Source organism: Artemia franciscana, chromosome 6, assembly GCF_032884065.1.
Source record: "Artemia franciscana chromosome 6, ASM3288406v1, whole genome shotgun sequence".
In the NCBI taxonomy this organism is placed as follows: Eukaryota; Metazoa; Arthropoda; class Branchiopoda; order Anostraca; family Artemiidae; genus Artemia; species Artemia franciscana.
In genome coordinates, this window is record NC_088868.1 from 25,270,373 (window position 1) to 25,290,363 (window position 19,991).

Here is a 19,991-nt window from a genome sequence, read left to right on the forward strand (position 1 = left end):
TGTGTGTGTGTGTGTGTGTGTGTGTGTGTGTGTGTGTGTGTGTGTGTGTGTGTGTGTGTGTGTGTGTGTGTGTGTGTGTGTGTGTGTGTGTGTGTGTGTGTGTGTGTGTGTGTGTGTGTGTGTGTGTGTGTGTGTGTGTGTGTGTGTGTGTGTGTGTGTGTGTGTGTGTGTGTGTGTGTGTGTGTGTGTGTGTGTGTGTGTGTGTGTGTGTGTGTGTGTGTGTGTGTGTGTGTGTGTGTGTGTGTGTGTGTGTGTGTGTGTGTGTGTGTGTGTGTGTGTGTGTGTGTGTGTGTGTGTGTGTGTGTGTGTGTGTGTGTGTGTGTGTGTGTGTGTGTGTGTGTGTGTGTGTGTGTGTGTGTGTGTGTGTGTGTGTGTGTGTGTGTGTGTGTGTGTGTGTGTGTGTGTGTGTGTGTGTGTGTGTGTGTGTGTGTGTGTGTGTGTGTGTGTGTGTGTGTGTGTGTGTGTGTGTGTGTGTGTGTGTGTGTGTGTGTGTGTGTGTGTGTGTGTGTGTGTGTGTGTGTGTGTGTGTGTGTGTGTGTGTGTGTGTGTGTGTGTGTGTGTGTGTGTGTGTGTGTGTGTGTGTGTGTGTGTGTGTGTGTGTGTGTGTGTGTGTGTGTGTGTGTGTGTGTGTGTGTGTGTGTGTGTGTGTGTGTGTGTGTGTGTGTGTGTGTGTGTGTGTGTGTGTGTGTGTGTGTGTGTGTGTGTGTGTGTGTGTGTGTGTGTGTGTGTGTGTGTGTGTGTGTGTGTGTGTGTGTGTGTGTGTGTGTGTGTGTGTGTGTGTGTGTGTGTGTGTGTGTGTGTGTGTGTGTGTGTGTGTGTGTGTGTGTGTGTGTGTGTGTGTGTGTGTGTGTGTGTGTGTGTGTGTGTGTGTGTGTGTGTGTGTGTGTGTGTGTGTGTGTGTGTGTGTGTGTGTGTGTGTGTGTGTGTGTGTGTGTGTGTGTGTGTGTGTGTGTGTGTGTGTGTGTGTGTGTGTGTGTGTGTGTGTGTGTGTGTGTGTGTGTGTGTGTGTGTGTGTGTGTGTGTGTGTGTGTGTGTGTGTGTGTGTGTGTGTGTGTGTGTGTGTGTGTGTGTGTGTGTGTGTGTGTGTGTGTGTGTGTGTGTGTGTGTGTGTGTGTGTGTGTGTGTGTGTGTGTGTGTGTGTGTGTGTGTGTGTGTGTGTGTGTGTGTGTGTGTGTGTGTGTGTGTGTGTGTGTGTGTGTGTGTGTGTGTGTGTGTGTGTGTGTGTGTGTGTGTGTGTGTGTGTGTGTGTGTGTGTGTGTGTGTGTGTGTGTGTGTGTGTGTGTGTGTGTGTGTGTGTGTGTGTGTGTGTGTGTGTGTGTGTGTGTGTGTGTGTGTGTGTGTGTGTGTGTGTGTGTGTGTGTGTGTGTGTGTGTGTGTGTGTGTGTGTGTGTGTGTGTGTGTGTGTGTGTGTGTGTGTGTGTGTGTGTGTGTGTGTGTGTGTGTGTGTGTGTGTGTGTGTGTGTGTGTGTGTGTGTGTGTGTGTGTGTGTGTGTGTGTGTGTGTGTGTGTGTGTGTGTGTGTGTGTGTGTGTGTGTGTGTGTGTGTGTGTGTGTGTGTGTGTGTGTGTGTGTGTGTGTGTGTGTGTGTGTGTGTGTGTGTGTGTGTGTGTGTGTGTGTGTGTGTGTGTGTGTGTGTGTGTGTGTGTGTGTGTGTGTGTGTGTGTGTGTGTGTGTGTGTGTGTGTGTGTGTGTGTGTGTGTGTGTGTGTGTGTGTGTGTGTGTGTGTGTGTGTGTGTGTGTGTGTGTGTGTGTGTGTGTGTGTGTGTGTGTGTGTGTGTGTGTGTGTGTGTGTGTGTGTGTGTGTGTGTGTGTGTGTGTGTGTGTGTGTGTGTGTGTGTTGTGTGTGTGTGTGTGTGTGTGTGTGTGTGTGTGTGTGTGTGTGTGTGTGGTGTGTGTGTGTGTGTGTGTGTGTGTGTGTGTGTGTGTGTGTGTGTGTGTGTGTGTGTGTGTGTGTGTGTGTGTGTGTGTGTGTGTGTGTGTGTGTGTGTGTGTGTGTGTGTGTGTGTGTGTGTGTGTGTGTGTGTGTGTGTGTGTGTGTGTGTGTGTGTGTGTGTGTGTGTGTGTGTGTGTGTGTGTGTGTGTGTGTGTGTGTGTGTGTGTGTGTGTGTGTGTGTGTGTGTGTGTGTGTGTGTGTGTGTGTGTGTGTGTGTGTGTGTGTGTGTGTGTGTGTGTGTGTGTGTGTGTGTGTGTGTGTGTGTGTGTGTGTGTGTGTGTGTGTGTGTGTGTGTGTGTGTGTGTGTGTGTGTGTGTGTGTGTGTGTGTGTGTGTGTGTGTGTGTGTGTGTGTGTGTGTGTGTGTGTGTGTGTGTGTGTGTGTGTGTGTGTGTGTGTGTGTGTGTGTGTGTGTGGTGTGTGTGTGTGTGTGTGTGTGTGTGTGTGTGTGTGTGTGTGTGTGTGTGTGTGTGTGTGTGTGTGTGTGTGTGTGTGTGTGTGTGTGTGTGTGTGTGTGTGTGTGTGTGTGTGTGTGTGTGTGTGTGTGTGTGTGTGTGTGTGTGTGTGTGTGTGTGTGTGTGTGTGTGTGTGTGTGTGTGTGTGTGTGTGTGTGTGTGTGTGTGTGTGTGTGTGTGTGTGTGTGTGTGTGTGTGTGTGTGTGTGTGTGTGTGTGTGTGTGTGTGTGTGTGTGTGTTGTGTGTGTGTGTGTGTGTGTGTGTGTGTGTGTGTGTGTGTGTGTGTGTGTGTGTGTGTGTGTGTGTGTGTGTGTGTGTGTGTGTGTGTGTGTGTGTGTGTGTGTGTGTGTGTGTGTGTGTGTGTGTGTGTGTGTGTGTGTGTGTGTGTGTGTGTGTGTGTGTGTGTGTGTGTGTGTGTGTGTGTGTGTGTGTGTGTGTGTGTGTGTGTGTGTGTGTGTGTGTGTGTGTGTGTGTGTGTGTGTGTGTGTGTGTGTGTGTGTGTGTGTGTGTGTGTGTGTGTGTGTGTGTGTGTGTGTGTGTGTGTGTGTGTGTGTGTGTGTGTGTGTGTGTGTGTGTGTGTGTGTGTGTGTGTGTGTGTGTGTGTGTGTGTGTGTGTGTGTGTGTGTGTGTGTGTGTGTGTGTGTGTGTGTGTGTGTGTGTGTGTGTGTGTGTGTGTGTGTGTGTGTGTGTGTGTGTGTGTGTGTGTGTGTATGTGTATCTGCGTATGAATATTTATTCTACTCACAAGAAATATGAGGAATTCTGCCACTTTAAATCAACACAATTTGCATATTGAGAATCATCACGAATAATAGGTGTTTTTACTGAATATATTGTAATAAAAACTTTTTTAGAGTTTTGGTTCCTATTGATAAGCACCGCTCTTTACCTACTGTTTCTTAATTCGAGCTGTTTGATCCAAGGCTCTTATAATGGGAAGGAGACAACTACTTCCTCGTTCACCCCCCTCTCCCTCTCGGATGAGGATCTGAAAAACGAAAAAGTTATAGTCATAATTTCTACGATTTTCAAAGTAACTTCTTCGAAAAAATCTCTTTTACGGGGATCTGGAAGGAAGGTCGGTGGGGAATGTCCTTGGGGAATAAGAAGATATTTAGAAAATATATACAAATAAGAAAATGAGAAATGTTCCTATTTAAATTTCGGTAAATACGAAGCTTGTGATAGGACTAGCCAACCCCTCCTCCCCCCTATGGAAATTTTTTGTTGGTGCTCTTGATTTCCATTCCCCCATTCTTAACAATTTTTGCACCACAACACTTGCGGATGACGTTTTACGCTACACAGCAAAAGATTGCCACAATAAGAAGGGTGCGTTCACCCCATAGCGTCCATATAGCAGGCATACTTCAAAAACATTTGCGGGAATCACGGGGGATTATAGTTTAATCTTCCTCCCTCTAAACGTCCTTCCACATTATTTGGAAGGCTCTTGGAGAGCTAGGAAATTTGGACACATCACCTACTTTTTGGGCCCAAGCGCACTACCCCTACCTGCGCAAATATCCACCAGCCCCTCTCTTAAATGCTAATGAGTAACTATACGTAATTGTAAATAATTTAGCAAGCCTCAGATGAATCAGCTTAGTTAATTGAACTGTAAAATAAATTTTACAATGAAAATAATCGTAGGTCGTAGAGTACGGCCATTTTTAGGGACAGATGTGCCACGCTTTGGTATTGCTGCCTCTGAAACTAAATAACACAATATATGGATTTGTTATGATCTTTAATCGATTGGCTATCTCGGAATTTTCACTAGATGGGTTTTTGTCACCCTCTGGGCCAGAATTACGTTTTAAGCCAAAAAGTGGCAGGAAACACTGGTTTGTTGTGGCACAATCATTTTCGTTGCTACTTAAAAAGCCCACTAGAACTTTTAGTTTCCGCTTGAATGAACCTTCAGGGGTCTTTGACTTAGTGCGGTCATCCCTGGAGAATGAACAAGTGAACATGCATTTTTGATCCTCTTTCTTAAAAGAAAAACAAAGTTTTACAATTGTTTAAATAGGGGCTTGAGACCCCTGAAATGAATTCTCTGATTTACTGAATTTGTTGGCGTAATTTTTATCGAGATCACTTACGCTTTGGTTTTTTTCCCTCCCTCTTCAAATATCGGGCAAATTTTTTAGGCTCGTAACTGGGGAGGGGGGTGGGTTAAGCATTAGAAACGAACCATAAATGCAAACACCGGGTAGCTTGCATAACTTACAGCGCTCTCAGAGTCTTTATTGGGTTATCTCATCCACAGAGGCACAGTTATTTGACCTTAAACTATTTTGAATAAATAGCGATTTTATAGTTTTGATCGGATATCCTTGGGGGTAGTGTGGCAAAAAAAAGTGTGTGGAAGGGGGGTTGGTTGCCCTCATATCAGTTTTGACTCTTAAAAAGTGTGCTAGAGTTGTCAATTCTCAATCACAAGATTCTCCTCTGAAGCTCTTAGAACTATTCCTTCCATTTGAAGTGGGTCTAGGGAAAAAACTATCAATAAATAATACATTGAAAATGTTTGGCCCTTTACTATAGGCAACACTAGAGCGTTACTCTTGCTTTTGTTTGTTCCAGGTTTCACATACTTGCTAATAGTGATTTATTTTGTTTTAAGCTTGAATTATTATTTTTATTTATTTATGTTTGTTTTTGGTCTTTGAAAAATTTTCGCTTTGAAACTTTGTCTTTTTTCTCTTTGAGAAACTTCTTAATGGGAAAAGTTTTTAAAGTTAATTTTTCACAAAAAAGCAGATGCTTTTTCACTTTCAATTATTTAGGAATCATCCCCATATTTCCTTTGATTAATCCTTTTGTTTTAATTCACTCCTCCCTCTAATTGGTTAAGGGCTAATGATGAAAGCAGAATAAAGTCCTTCATATGTGCTCACTTTGTGCTTTATATGTGTAAATTCAGGCGAAAAATGGGAACCCTGAAGTTCAGCCATTATTCAACTCCTACAGAGTAAATATAAAGACCACCTCTTAAGCGCTTAGACGTGCCCTTACCAGTAACTACCCAGGTTCTTTTATAATAGTTTCTCTTCAGCGTAGCTGGTTTGAACGGATTGTATTGTCTCCCCCTTATGAATTTTGTATATTTGGAATGACTATAAAAATTGATTTCTGATGTATGTAAAAATTTGGTTTTAAATTTCGGTTACTCCTAGCACAAGTCACTCCTTTTGGTCTGTTTCCACAAACCGTTTGATTGTAAATGTCTGATAGTAGGCTATTACTAAGCGATATAGGACAGAACTTAGGAATCTAGTTAACACGAAATAGTTGCAAATTGTAAAATCCCCGATTTTTCTTCCAGCCAAGTATATACTCTTGTTTTCTGATTTAATTAATAGAAAATCAAGTATGCGTGTCCACCTTCATTGTTAAATTTGGAATTAATACAAGATATATCTGTTGATCCCACTATTTAATTCACCACCAAAATCTAAATTGTTTTTGTCTATACTACTAACAGAGGCGCCATTTGGGCCAAATCTTGGGGTGGGCATGAGGCATTTGACGGAATTTAAGACTTTTATTATGAATCAAACCTACTTTCAAAGTTTACAATGATTGATAGCAAATAGCGTATTTACCCCAAGGGTCGTCAGGTAATTACGCTCTTTGGCTAATAGGCGTGCAGTTAGTTCAAGTCATTTGAACAGAATGGATTATGTTGGACATAATGGATAATTATGGCCGGAAAAGGGTCCTTTGTGGTGGAAGCTTGGGCCCCCTGGAAAATCTGGGGTGGGCATTTGCCCACACCTGACCCCCCCCAAATGGCACCTCTGACTACTAATCTTACTGAAGCCACAGTTTCTTGATTAAAAAAACAATACTTTTGTCAGGGTTGTAAAAAAAAAATTTTACAACCCTTATACAGCCCTTTTGCGACCCTTTTACAAAGTTTTTACAACCCTTTTTCCCGTTTACTTTTTTACAACCGTAATTTGGGTTATAAGGCCAAAAGTTGCACGTAAAAACTAGAACTCGAATAGAGCATTCAGCGAAGAAACAGTCTACTTAAAACATATTAGCCATTCACTATAATTATAGATATGAATCGCAACGCTATTGGAGCTCCTTTTTCCTAACCGTTAATGCTCCATGTACTTCCCGTCTTAAGTCATGATTTTCTTTTCTTGCAGTTACGCCCGTATTAAATCCAACATTAACTTGGTTTCACGAAGAAGACGCCATTGAACCGGATGATAGATTCCATTTCTCTTCGGGAGACAAATGCATGCACTATTTAGATATTTCTCCGGTTGAAGTGGGTGACCAGGTAATTTTATTTTTTTCTTCCTTTTCTTACCACCACTTTAATACGCTTGACTGCTATTGTATTTCATTGGAGCTTTTGTTTGTGGGTGATTAATTTCAAAATCCTACAATAATCTAAGTGTAGTTTAAATAACTTGCACTTAAACGTTCATCAAGAACTTCTGAACTAATGACCCTCACAGCTTCTAGGATACAAAGTGCTTGACAGAGATTTTTCTCTGTCATGGATGGTGCTAGGCTTATCCCCTCTTGAAAATACACCCCTCTGCTAAAAATGATTCCCTGCTGAAAATCCCTCCCCACTGATTAACTTATATTTCATTATGCTCTTGTGTTTTAGGTTTTGATTGGTATAATGTTTTGAGGCAAATAACGTAGACTTAAGGTTGGAGATTCTTCAATTTTAGAAATAACAGCAAAGGTTAGGTAAGACTTTGTATCTTGGGGCAAATAATTTAGCATTAGAGTCTGAAAATCCTTCATTTCCTATGTAACTGCATTGATTGGATGCCAGGAAATAGAAAATAAATAGAACCCCTGCCGGGGGATGGCCCTCACCCCCTTGATCCGACAGTGCTGGGAGACCATCTTGAAGGATTTTTAAATGAAAATTGAAGAAAGAATCGGGTGTCAGTTTAGTAGTTGACTGCTTCTAGTGGAAATAAAATAATAAAATAAGCATTATGTATTCCTAGGGCTTTAATTATTTAAAATTATTACATATCCCATGCCCCTTGACTATCCGAATGTGGAACCCCACATTCATCAAGACGGAGTGCGTTATGAGAAAACTGACCATCTTATTTGGAAAGAGTATAAAATAAATAATCGTTTCTTTCATTTTTAGGTATTTTACCAAATATTGTACGAGTACTACATGATTTAACATCCCTTGTAATAAAAATTGTCCAGACAGATGACGTAAAATGCGTTTTTTCTTTCATCTTTTTCAGTTCATTCAATGCTCTCCTCGAGTTAACATCTCAGTATCGGAGAGTGCGCATTTTGACTTATTTCATGCTAATCTTGTGAACACCTGTGAATAGTTAAAGAGACGTAATGATATGGAATCCACACGATTATCTGTGGAAGATTCAACAGCCCAAGGGACAATACGTGATTCGATTAATGCGCTGACCAGTTTGGTCCATCAGATTTTAGAAACAGTTAAAGCAACGCGGGAAGAGACACAAGGTTTGAGATCGGAATTATCCGAAATCCGTTCAGACATTAGTGGTCTAACCTCCAAAGTAAATGATATTGAAATCATAACTGCGACCCACTCGGATTCAATAACAAAGATTCAGGCAGAATTAAAAGAAATATGAAAGAAAGAAACTCATGGATTAGGCCCTCTCACTGATAAGGTCCTCTTATTGGAGAATTTGGAAAAGAAAGACAACATTGTTGCTTGGAATTTAAAGGCTTCCTCAGTGCCGCAGGCCTTGACGAAAATGGAACATTTGCTGGAAAACTTTTTACAAGTAAAAATTAATTTTGAAATCAAAGAAGTACATGACAAATTTCTGAAAATACGACTCATGAACTCGGATGACAAATTCTCGGTACTTCAAGCGAATAAACAATTACGTGACCAGCCCTGGAAAAAAAGAGACAAAATTGGACTACAATGAAGTTTTCTTCAGTGATGATGTTAGTAAAACCTGCAGGGAGATTCGCGCTACGCTGAATCAAAAAAAAAGAAAGAAATGAAGGATAAAGGTTTTGTTACATGGATCCCACCCATGGTACCACCCACATCATGCTACATAGACCAAGAGGGAGTGAAACAAAAAAAGAAGTGGTATAACGTCCCACCAGTCGAATAAATTGTGTTTTTTTTTGTCATTATTAGTGATTTGTTAGGATTTGTTCATAATAGTCATTATATAAATGCGCAAATATGTGTTGGTGTGCGCACATTGTTGCCAAAATGTGCGTGTTCTCTGTTGAATGAGAAAGAATGAACATACTTCCACCGAAACACAATGGAATTCTCCGACGTGTGCGGTTGTTATATGTGCTTAGCTTAGTTTTCTTTTTTGACTGGTCTTTTGTTAAATTGTTGATTAACTGGAGTGAGGCTTTTTTGTTGATTTATGATATTGAGTTTACATAATTTACCTGATCTTGCAAGCAGAACTAAAATATTAGAGGAAAATACTTTTGATATACTGGAATGCATGAGGGATGTGAAGGATGATGAAGCAGTAATTTTGGAAGATAGCCGGAAAAACAAATATTCATTTATGGATGATTCTATCCCCACATGCAGTAATGTATGTTTTTCTAGTTTTAACTGCAGAGGTTTACTTAGTAGCATTGAGTTCATAAATGACATAATTAATAAAAATAAAATTGAAGCTTTAGCGAAACGTGGTTCATTTTTTGTTTGTTCTGTATCAATGAGGATGTTAAATTTTGTTTATATGTCTTGCCCAGTAATTGAGATTGTCTCTTCATTTGGGCAAGTTGAAGATTTTGATGAATATGAATGTTTGAATAAATGAAGCTGAATCTGAATCTTGCAGTGGTATTTAATATAGGAATTAATACGTCATAATAGAATTGAGGAGGTTCTATTACTTTCTGTTGTAATGTTCCTATTGACAACTTACAACCTATTGACAATTAGAAACATACTATCTTTGATGAATTTTTAATAGAATATTCACTAAAGAAGCTCCTATTTAAAAGTCATGTTGCCTGTTTGGAGACCAAATTGAGTAAATCACTAAAAAAAACTCTGGGTAAAATTGAAATGATGTTTTTTTTATTGAAAAACAAGGCTTTTTAATATCAATTAAACTAACATCGGATAAAAAAGATAATGTCCTGAATTTTTGTGGCTGATGGAGGGGCATGGAAAATAAATTCGACGACATTGACTTTGAACCTAAAAGTGTATGCTAAGACAACAATAAAAGAGTAAGGGAAGTAAAAAACTTCTGTAGTTCATTTTTTGAAAGGCGCATATAAAACAGTTTCTTTTTACAGGGTGAATGGAAGTGTGTGGCACTAAATGACTTCGGACACAGTGTGAGCTCGTGCTCCTTACGATTAACAGTGCCTAGAAATTTCAAAAAGCCACGTTTCTTAGAAGGTCTTAAAGCAGTACTTTCCCAAGAAGGTACTGTCAATCTTGAATGCAAGGTAAATATTTTCTGCTCTGTGTAAAATAATCTTTTCTAGATAGCACACCGATTCTAAATCTGTTCTAAACAGCAAGCCAAAGTCACAATGCTTATCCAGAAACACCAGAAAAAAACTTTACATACATTAATTTTATTAACCAATAAAAAATTATGTCAGGTAAAATCAAACAGAAATCATTTTGAAAAATAGCTGTTTAAAACAAAAGTCTTCAAACAAAAGTAAACATTAGCATTAAGCCAAAGATGAGCAAAAATAAAGTAAAATAACAATTCAAACTTAAAACGAGCAGAAATTAGAATAAATAATCAAGTGAAATTTAAATCAGTTAGAAATTACTCATACACGAGTAGGGCTAACGCCCTTTAAGGCCTCTAGAGGCCTGAGCGTCATTTGCACTCTGCTAAAATAAAGGATTTTTTTAAAGTTTGTATCCTTTATAAATAACGTTATTAATTAAACAGGAAGCTTACTTTCATTAGTAATTTTTCAGTAATGTTGGTTAATGCGAAGGTTTTCTTTCCTGGTTATGCTGATTTTATTACAAATAAAAACACACTGCTCGAAATTAAAGTTGTTTTTAATAGAGCGTAAATGGCGTTCATTTGTTTTAAGGTCCTCTGTTTAATTTTTTTCGTTTCAAGTTTGAACTATTAAAAAAACTTTTTTTACAGGAGAAGTTTTTTAACTGATTTTTTTTAAATTGAATTAAGAAGGAACTGTAGACCTTAAATGCAAAATGAATCAGTAGCGCTTCTAACTTAAACAAGGGGGGGCCTCTGCCCCTCCCATTTTTCCAGACATCTGACATTAAATACCTTGTATTTTATATTTTACATTCCTATTCAGGTACCTCCCCCCCCCCTCCGATTATGGGGCCTAAAATCGTTATTGAGGTAAATATTCTCTATCATGTACTTTACATAAGCTGAGCACAAGAGAAAACTTATTTTTACTCCCAGAAAGCGATTAAGTTTAAACTATAATTATGTAAACAATTGCAATATTTTCATCCCCTATAAAAGGATGGCCATCCATTTTTTTTTTCTTACTGTATTTTGTCGACAAAACTTGGAATTATCCAACCATTAAGCTGTACAAAAGAGCCAAAGAGCTAACTGACTTAAAACAATATATTTGTAAATGGTGTAGAAAATTTATAAGGCTTGGAGCCAATCTATATTATTGAATTAAAAAAAAACAAGTTATTTCAAAAGAAAGTTCAGAATGACATTAAAACTTAAAACGAGCAGGAATTTCCCCATATATGATGCGTGCTCCCACTCAGTAGCGTCAATTCACGAAAATGTAAGGGGAAAAGGGGTTCCTCTCCCCTTTTCTCCTTCAGTGAAGGTAACCACATACAAGTTATATTTTAACAAAAATATTAATTTCTGCAATTAGAGAAGGGGGGTCATCCCGGAGCACGAATATTCCAGGCATAGTCCAGATTTTTTTTTCAAAATGAAGGGAGGCAAGAAAACAATTTTACCTCCTCCGTACTTATCTGAAACATATGAGATTAGGGAATAGGCCTAAAAAGGACCCACCTTTGCGAAATCCTGTACCTGAAGAAATCTGGGGAAGGTAAGCAGGAAGGGTGTGTGAAAGCACTGGATGGTTGGCCCCAAACCCCCCATTGCACTTCCTGGCTGAAGGGCCATGAAACAGAGATCAGCACCACCGGTTTTGACCTTACGGGTGAAGTGCCGTCTTACTTACTTACCTTTACCTTTGCCCACTCTGGACCAAAATTTGTGTTGTGCTCCACATAACGGCAGTAAAGTCTACTTTTCCACGGCACAATCTTTTCGTTGTTTGAAAAAGGCACTTGGGCTTTAAGTTCCTGTTACGAAGATCCACATCCTCGTGTTTAAAGACCACTGGCTCGATACGGTGCCACCTGGAAAAAAAACAAATAAATGCAACATAAAAGAATAAACACATGCATATTATCGTCTCGGAAAAAAATACGAAATGATCTTGTTGTGTAGATAGGGGCTTGAATTCTGTGCTTTAGGTTATCTGATACTCTGAAGTTTAGGGATTTTTTCCATAAGGATTGCTCCCATTTTTTGGAGTGTTCCCTTTTTTCAAAAATTTTCCTTGAATATCATTAAGATCATAACTTTGACTCATATATTGGAACACAATGAGTTTTACATATTTATCCACCTTTGCTGATCTATTTGATACATAAATTTTTATGAGATTGCGTCTTTAAGAGTTTTAGTTACAATTGACACGTGTCTTACTTCACTTAAAATTCACCACCACGAACTGTTTGAAAAGTCCGAGTTTTTTTTTATATTTCTTTTTCGTTTTGGGATTCCTTAGAGATTGCTATTTTGAGGTTCAACTAAAATTACTTGAATGAATCTATAGTTTTGATCTGATTAATCATTAGTTATATTTCTGCGCCACGCAATGAGTCCATAGTCACGCAATGAGACCATATCTTTAGGCACTGCATAAATATATTAAATTGACTTTCACTCACATTAAGTCCTGAACTATTTTATTTTGCCACTTTTTAAAATCATTTCTGTCAAATTTAATATCTTTTCCAAATGCTTAATAATGTGTTTTGTGTGTTGCAACTATGTAATGCTAATTTGTGTTTTAGTCGTAATACGTTTATCCAGATACAGTTAAAACTCACCAATATCTATGTGAAAATGTGAAACATTTTCACAGTGAAAATCAAACCTGATCATTAAAAATGAAAATAAAAATGAAATGAAGGATCGTTGAAAATGAAAATGCTACGGAAAATGAAACATTTTGGATATTGAACATTAAATCTGATCGTTTGGATTGCATCAATGGCAATTTAAATACTCATAAACCTCCTAAAATATTAGGAAAAATAGGAAATTCAATGCAGTTAGTAGCGAGCGTCAAATCTATAAAAAAAAGTGGGTAAAAACTCAGCTAAAAGTAAGCTAAAATATATATCACCAAACAGTTAAAGAAGGCTTAGGTTTTTTATAATTGTATAGTTGTCTTTGAGAATCAAATCGATGCTAATTTTGAATTTTTATTGGCGAAGATGTGGACGCTTGTCAATTTCAGTTAATTTTTTTCTTCACTTATTTTTACGGTTCAACGTGGCAACACTGACAAAGATTGATACTGTCATAAGAACCACATAATCAAGACCAAGCAAATGAAAAATCTAAGAAATCATGGTTGTCAGTTATAAATAGACCTAAGAAGAGTTCTGGGGCAAAAAACTTTTTTTATTTTGATGTCATTGACGCTTAAAAGTGTGTCATTGTCTTTTCTCTACGTATGATATGGTTGATATTTGTGATGGATGAACATCAATTATGGGGTAATTCAAAAAGTTTTTTGTTACTGATCATAAATGATTGAAGGAGAAAGGAAAAATTCGAGTTTTTTGTGATTTTTCTACTGCGATGGACCACCAGATGTTTTCTAGGGGAAGCCTTCTCAATCCCCCAAGAAAAAAACGGTATTAGCCGTGATAACAAATGTTTCACATTACAATTATTGCTGAACTTAAAAAGAAGGCACAAATATCAAGTAGTTCGTAGTAACGAACTGGAAGCAAGAAGTGACCCGGCTTAATAGTAACCACAGCTCTAAAAACTGGAATTTTGATGTCAATAGATATATCAATAAAATTGCCTTTTCAGTATAGAATACATTAAAGTGATTAGGGCTATGTACAAGAACGATACTGCTGCTGTTAAGGTAGGAAATGAGGTTATCATCTGTTTTGTATTAAACCAGGAGTTAACCAGGGCTGTGTTCTATCCCCCTTTATATGGATCATCTTGATGGACTTTGTCTTAAGGAGTACAGGAAAGGGAATGAGAGATCACGGAATCAAATGGGGAGGAAAAACTCTCCGGGACTTGGATTATGCTGATGATTTAAGCATCCTAGGGAAGGTGTGAGCAAAATGCATGAACTTTTAGAGGTTTTGCAAGTTATTTGAGCTAGAATAGGTTTGAAAATAAATGTTAAAAAGACTAAGTCACTAACGCTAGGAATAAGTGAATATGAAAAGGTGACATTGGGTAACGAAAAGATTGATCAGGTGGACCGCCCCACTTACCTTGGTAGCGTAATTAGTAAAGATGGCGGGAGCAGTGAATATGTTAAAAGTAGAATAGCCAAAACTCAGGGTGTTTTCCATAGTTAAAACAAGTTTAGAGGAATAGGAAGATAAGTCCGCAAACCAAGATTAGAATATTGGAAGCTACGATGATGACGGTGGTAAAATATGGTTCTGAAGCATGGGTGCTACAAAAAGTGAATGAAGATTTGGTTGATGTTTTCCAGGAAAATTGGCTATGGATTATTTTGGGTATCTGGCTGACTGACCGTATTTCAAACAACAGGCTGTACGACAAATTTGGCTCAATCGAGCTTTCTAGGGCTATAATGAAAGAAAGGCTGAGATAGTTATGGCACTTTCTGCAAATGAAGGATGATAGATTGCCGAAGATTGTCCTTTTCAGCCAACCATCTAGGGCTAAACGGAAAGCAGGTCATGCTCGTTTGGGGTGGAAGGATGTCATAAAGAAAGATTTAAAGGAAATGGGAATTTCCTGTGAGGTTGTAAAGAGGGAGCCTTTGAATAGACTGGGATGGAAGATGAGCGTTCATAGCTGTGTTGGCCTCAGGCGACTTGGTGTTGCGGTGAGTTGGTAGTAGTAGTAGTAGTAATTAAATTTTTGTTCTGACTCCAAATATATAAGATTCATTAAGTTTAGTGGGGCTTATCAAAAGCTATGAGCCTGAGAGAATTTGCCTGATTTTCGAAAAAGGGGTGAAACACTCCTAAAAAGTCGCACCATCGAATTTAGCGTATCAGAGAACCCTGCTGTTGTGGCGTTATTTTGCCAAAGAAAGATCACGGATGCTTGTTTATTTGTTTTGATGTTGTTTTTTCCCAGGGGTGATCGTATCGAACCAATGATCTGAAAATGTTGGGAGATGGCTCATTTGAAGGGATATCAAAAGTTCTAGTGCAATTTTTAAGTGACCGAAAAGATTGGAGTTCAACTAGCCCCCACCCAAGCCGTTTTTCCCTAAGTTGTGCTATCAAAATTTTGAGAAAGCCAGCTTTTTAACACAGTAGAGAGGTTTAATAAGCATTCCTTTGGGGATAACATGACCCCCCACAGCCCCTGTGGGAAGGGCTGGAAGTTATGAAATTGGCCTATTGTTTCCGTCTAGTATTTTTATTGGGATGCGTAAAGACATTTTTTGGTGGTGGAGGATTTCTGCTGGGTGGGATTTTTCACGGGGAGAATTTTTCGTGGAGAGGGAAGTTTCTGGGGGTTAAATTCCCAAGGGGGTTTTACAATGGGGGAATTTGCCAGAATTCCTATACAAAATCCTTTTTATTTGTCTCACTTACTTTTATACCAACTCAACTTTACATGTGGAGATGATTCAGAAGAATTGTACGGGGTAAACTTTCAGCGGGTTTGGAGTTGTCTGAAGGATTTTTTCGTGTAGGGAGATTTTTCATGGGAAAAATTTCTCCATGGGGACATTTTTTGTGGGAACAACTTTTCACTGGGGGGGGGGCAGAAAAATGTTCCACGGGGGGGGGGTATATTTCAGGTATGGTTTGAGAGGCAATCAGAAATTAGAGTTTTTTCAAATGCAAGTATGCTAAGGAGAATTTTTCAGGCGGAATTTTCCACAAGAAATTTCCCAGGGTGATTTTGAGCGAGGATGGCATTGTCGTGTGAAATTTTCTGGGGTATTTCACGTGAGAGGAACTTTCCACTGAAGAATATTTCACGGAGGGAGGAAATCTTCCATAAAGGGGGAGCCGCATTCCTCAGTAATGTTTGAAAAATGACCAGAAAAAAACAACAACAAAAAACTGAAAGTAAGGAGGAATATTAAAATTTGCAACGAACAGAAAATATTCCTTATGTGAGTGGGGGCTCCTCCTCCTCAATACATCGTTCTTTATGATAAGGTTAGACTTTTTGTTGCAATACTTTAAGAATGATTCATGAAACACAAGGGTTGTTTATTTAGATTAAGAAGCTTTTTTAAAAGTTCTTAAACCTTTTTGAGGAAAGGGAGAGGTATTGAGGAGCAGGTGACCCCCCTCAAACATAGAGTATTTTTTATCTTTAAGTTTTAATGTTGCTCCTTACTTTCAGTTGAAAAAACCCGTTTTTTTTATTTAATATCATACAGAAGCAACAATAAAATATAAGAAAAGCTAGCCACATCCTGAAATTTCCTAGTGCATGGTCCACCATGGTGTAGTTGTCTGCTATGTTAACCTCAATTTTCTATTTCTAGGTTATAGGTGTTCCTCAGCCAGTATTAAAGTGGTTTAAAGATGGCGTTGAACTAAAGCCTGGCGATATTCATCGTATTATGTCAGGACAAGATGGCACCTGTTGCCTGGGCACTTATACATGTGAAGCTCATAACTGTATGGGTACAGCCTCTAGTTCTGCCACCCTCCTAGGTTTTGAAGGTGAAATTCTTTTTATTGTTCATCTTTTCTTTTTTCTTTGGTCTCAATATTGAGCCTTTAGATTCGTTAAGTTTCTAGGCTGTATGGAGACTTGATTTTATGAAGACTTGTATGGACTCTATGGAGGCTGTATAGAGCTTTTAACTTTGTTAAGTCTCTAGACTGTATCGAGACTTGTTTTTATGGAGATTTGTATTTAGGAGATTGTATTGTATTTATGGAGGCTATATTTACCTTTTAGTTTTGTTATGTCTCTAGCTTTACTTAGACTGTGAGTCTAAGTCTCCAAAGCTATATTGGATTGATTTTTTTGATTTGATAAGTCTCTAGGCTGTATGTGTCCTTAAGCTAAAGGCTCTGATCAGATACTAGCATTATAAATAACTAAATTTATATTTTGAAAATTGACTGTAAGATACGGCTTGTGAACAGGCGAAAATTTTTAATAGAAAGAATATAAATTCAAATAAAAAAGAAATTGGCAAAACATACCAGCTACGATCTTTTTGCATCCGATAGATAATTTTGGGATAGAGGGCAACAACTACTTACTTCTCAGTTAATTTTTTTGAACAGCTACATGCTAGTGCTCCCAACGTCCTTTACAAACTAGCTAAGCTCAATTCTTGAGATCGATAGCCATGCCTATGGATACAGAGAAGGGTTAGAGACAGGGAATATCTTCATCTCCTTCAAACCTGAAATTTCATAAGAAATATGTCAATGTAAGGAGGCCACATACACCTATTTTTCAAATTAATTTTGTAAGTGGATGTACGCTCACTGTAATCCATACATAATCTCTTTATAGAAATAAGATCAATTCTTGAGATTTTCGGCCTCATATATGAATGCGGATCAGGGTGAGGGGCATGGGAAAGAGCCTCGTTACGCCCTTGAAACTTGTAAGCTATTGAATAGTATGTCAGAATAACAAGGTACGATCAAGTTATTTATTGAGCTGATCTACGCTAAAAAAACATACATAATAATTATTATGTATTATTGTATTATTTATTATTATGTGTAATAAAATTTAAGCTATACTCTTGAAATATTTGGCCTTAATCGTGGACGCGGAGATAGACTAGGCATGTGGAAACTTAAAATCTAATAAACTTTACACCATAGTAAAGAGGCCAGAACTGTCTATTTTTGGGTTTGTTTTTGAGTTGATACGTGCTGATAATCCATATGTAATCTCCAACTAAAAGTTAAGCTTAATTATTAAAATCTTTATCCTTAAGTATGTATATTCAGAACGGCGAAGGATAGGAACCAAACTTCTAACTCCATTGGAATTTCAAATTTGCCAGGTTAATTTTTGAGTGGAATCGTGGTAGTAATCCACACACAATCTCCATATAAGATTTAAGTTTGATTCTTGAAACATTTAGCCTTAATCGTGGGTATGGGGAAGGACAAGGGACATGGAAACTAACCTCCTTACCTATCTGTAACTTACAACTTATAGCCTTTACACCATATTTATGAGGCCAGAACTGCCTATTTTCTTTGTTAGTTTTAAGCAGATGCGTGCTAATAATCCTCACGTAATCTCCAAATAAAAGCTAACCTTAACTTTTGAAATCGTTAGCCTTGAGTATGGATGTTAGGTGAAGGACGGGAAACAGCTAATATCTCCACTGGAACTTGATATTTCTCACGTCAACTTCTTAGCCTCAACTATTGCTGCAAGTATGGAAACAAAAACCCCTTACAATTTTAAAATTCAAAAGCATAAAACAATATGCTGAAGTTAGGATAGGGAAACTCTCACTTTTCAAACCAAGTTTTGGACAGATAGATGTTAATAGTCCATACTAAATCTCCAAATAAAATCACAGCCTTATTCTTAGGGTTCTATGTCTCATTACTCCATAGAAACTTGAAACCTTATAAATTGTATGTCAAAAAGAAGATTGTTGTTAATAAAAGAGTTTTTTTCTAGAAAAGATTTTCCTTCGAGTTTAAACCCTAATTGCAACCAGGATATACAAAAGTAATTGTATTTCCATTTTGGTGTAGAGCTAATTATAGTATCGAAATAAATAAACTTCTTTTATTTGAGAATTTTAATGAAAAATTTTTACTTGAATATTTTGTTTTTAAAGTTACCACTTGCTTTTAAAGTTATCTACTATTTGAATATTTTCGAGAAAATAAATCACTCGTGAGATTAATTGGATGTTGGCAAAGATAATGTTTTTTGGAAAGTTCTTTATCATTTGGAGAATGTGTGGAAACCTTGGCTTTTTAAAGTCATCAACATGCTTATCAACTAGGTAAAGCCATTGCTTTGATCCTGGACTTACATCCAGGACTGAAAACAATGACCGTTATATCAAATAAAGAAAAAACTAGATAAATCAAGAAGTCCAACTTCTAAGGAACTTCATAAATTGTTTCTAAGGAAACGTTACTCATACGTTTCAGCTTTTCAACATTATTACTCTGTTCTTATATCACCACTGTAAATTCTTCAATAAAATAAACGCAATTAATTTGAAATCTTTATTTAACAAGGTGAAAGATTATGCTATGAAAGACATCAATAGGGTGACGACATCAATCTCAAATAATAGCATAAGGTGAAGTTTAATAGCCATTTTAATCGCATAAAGTCACAAACAGGAAAGAATAGGCTCTTTTTAGTAAAAGAAAAAATCGTTCAGCGGACCCAAATTCCTATTTCAAGCCAAGCATCTTGCACGTTATGTTACTATGGATCTACCTATGTGCCTCCAAGCCTCTATCTCTTACGTTAAGGAGCATTTAGACTATTTACCAGGTACTAATGTAGTGGGAAGAATTATACCCCCTTCACCCCCAAAAATATCCAAGTTTGATTATGATTTCTCCTCATTTTTCTGTGTGGACAACTTTTCTTGAAATTTATAAGCAACAAAATATAAGCATAGTACTCTATAAATAGACTATAATAAAAAAGATCAATTTTCAGTATTCCTAGTAAACATCTTTTCAACCATAAAAAGGTATTTTTGGTATGTATGCTTCAGTATTTTTAAGGTAATGTACATGCTACTGAATTGTTTTATAAATTTAAAATGTTCAAATTCAAGTGATTACATACGTTTTTAAAGTTTTATTTTGTAACTCCCCTCCCCTCCCAAAAAAATTCTTGTCACGGCCCTGGTGTGAGCCAAACTTTCTTTATTTATGGTCAGAACCATGGCTCTAGCTGCTGGGAGCTGGTATATGTAATTTCGCATTTGTACTTACATTTTTCTTTTATAGAAAAAAGGGCCGTTTTGGAGCAGCCTGTTGTCCCTCTTGTTGAACACATAAAGATTGCTCGCAACCCTTCGCTTTCTACTATTCAAGAAGAAATGTCCCAGTTTTCAGTGGCAACACTGCAAACTCAGACTATGGAGGAAAAACAAGATGTATCAGTTTCTCTTGATGGTAGAGAAGTCTCCCTCTCTTTATACGAAACGCCAGATCTAACAGAAGAAGAAGCGCAAAAAGTGGTAGACATGTTTGCAGAGGAACTTTGTCCGTTAGTTGTGGGTAAACACCTTTTATTTCTAACAGACTGTGAGATCCAGATGGAAGTCTGAAGGATCATAAAGGGTTAAGCTCTTTAGGTATTCAAGGACTAGTAGGGTATCCAGGTAGCCTAAGTCCAATGTCAAAACAA

General features: G+C 37.8%; 1 protein-coding gene across 1 annotated transcript in view; it reads left to right on the forward strand.

Moving 5' to 3' along the window:
• Positions 1-19,991, forward strand: part of LOC136028528 (titin-like) — a 524,102-nt gene that overhangs the window by 116,974 nt on the left and 387,137 nt on the right. Inside the window, exons 19-22 of the mRNA XM_065706373.1 lie at positions 6,552-6,688; positions 9,685-9,840; positions 16,150-16,330; positions 19,589-19,861. Of these exons, the coding sequence (XP_065562445.1) occupies positions 6,552-6,688; positions 9,685-9,840; positions 16,150-16,330; positions 19,589-19,861 (747 nt within the window). The remainder of the gene's footprint in view (positions 1-6,551; positions 6,689-9,684; positions 9,841-16,149; positions 16,331-19,588; positions 19,862-19,991) is intronic.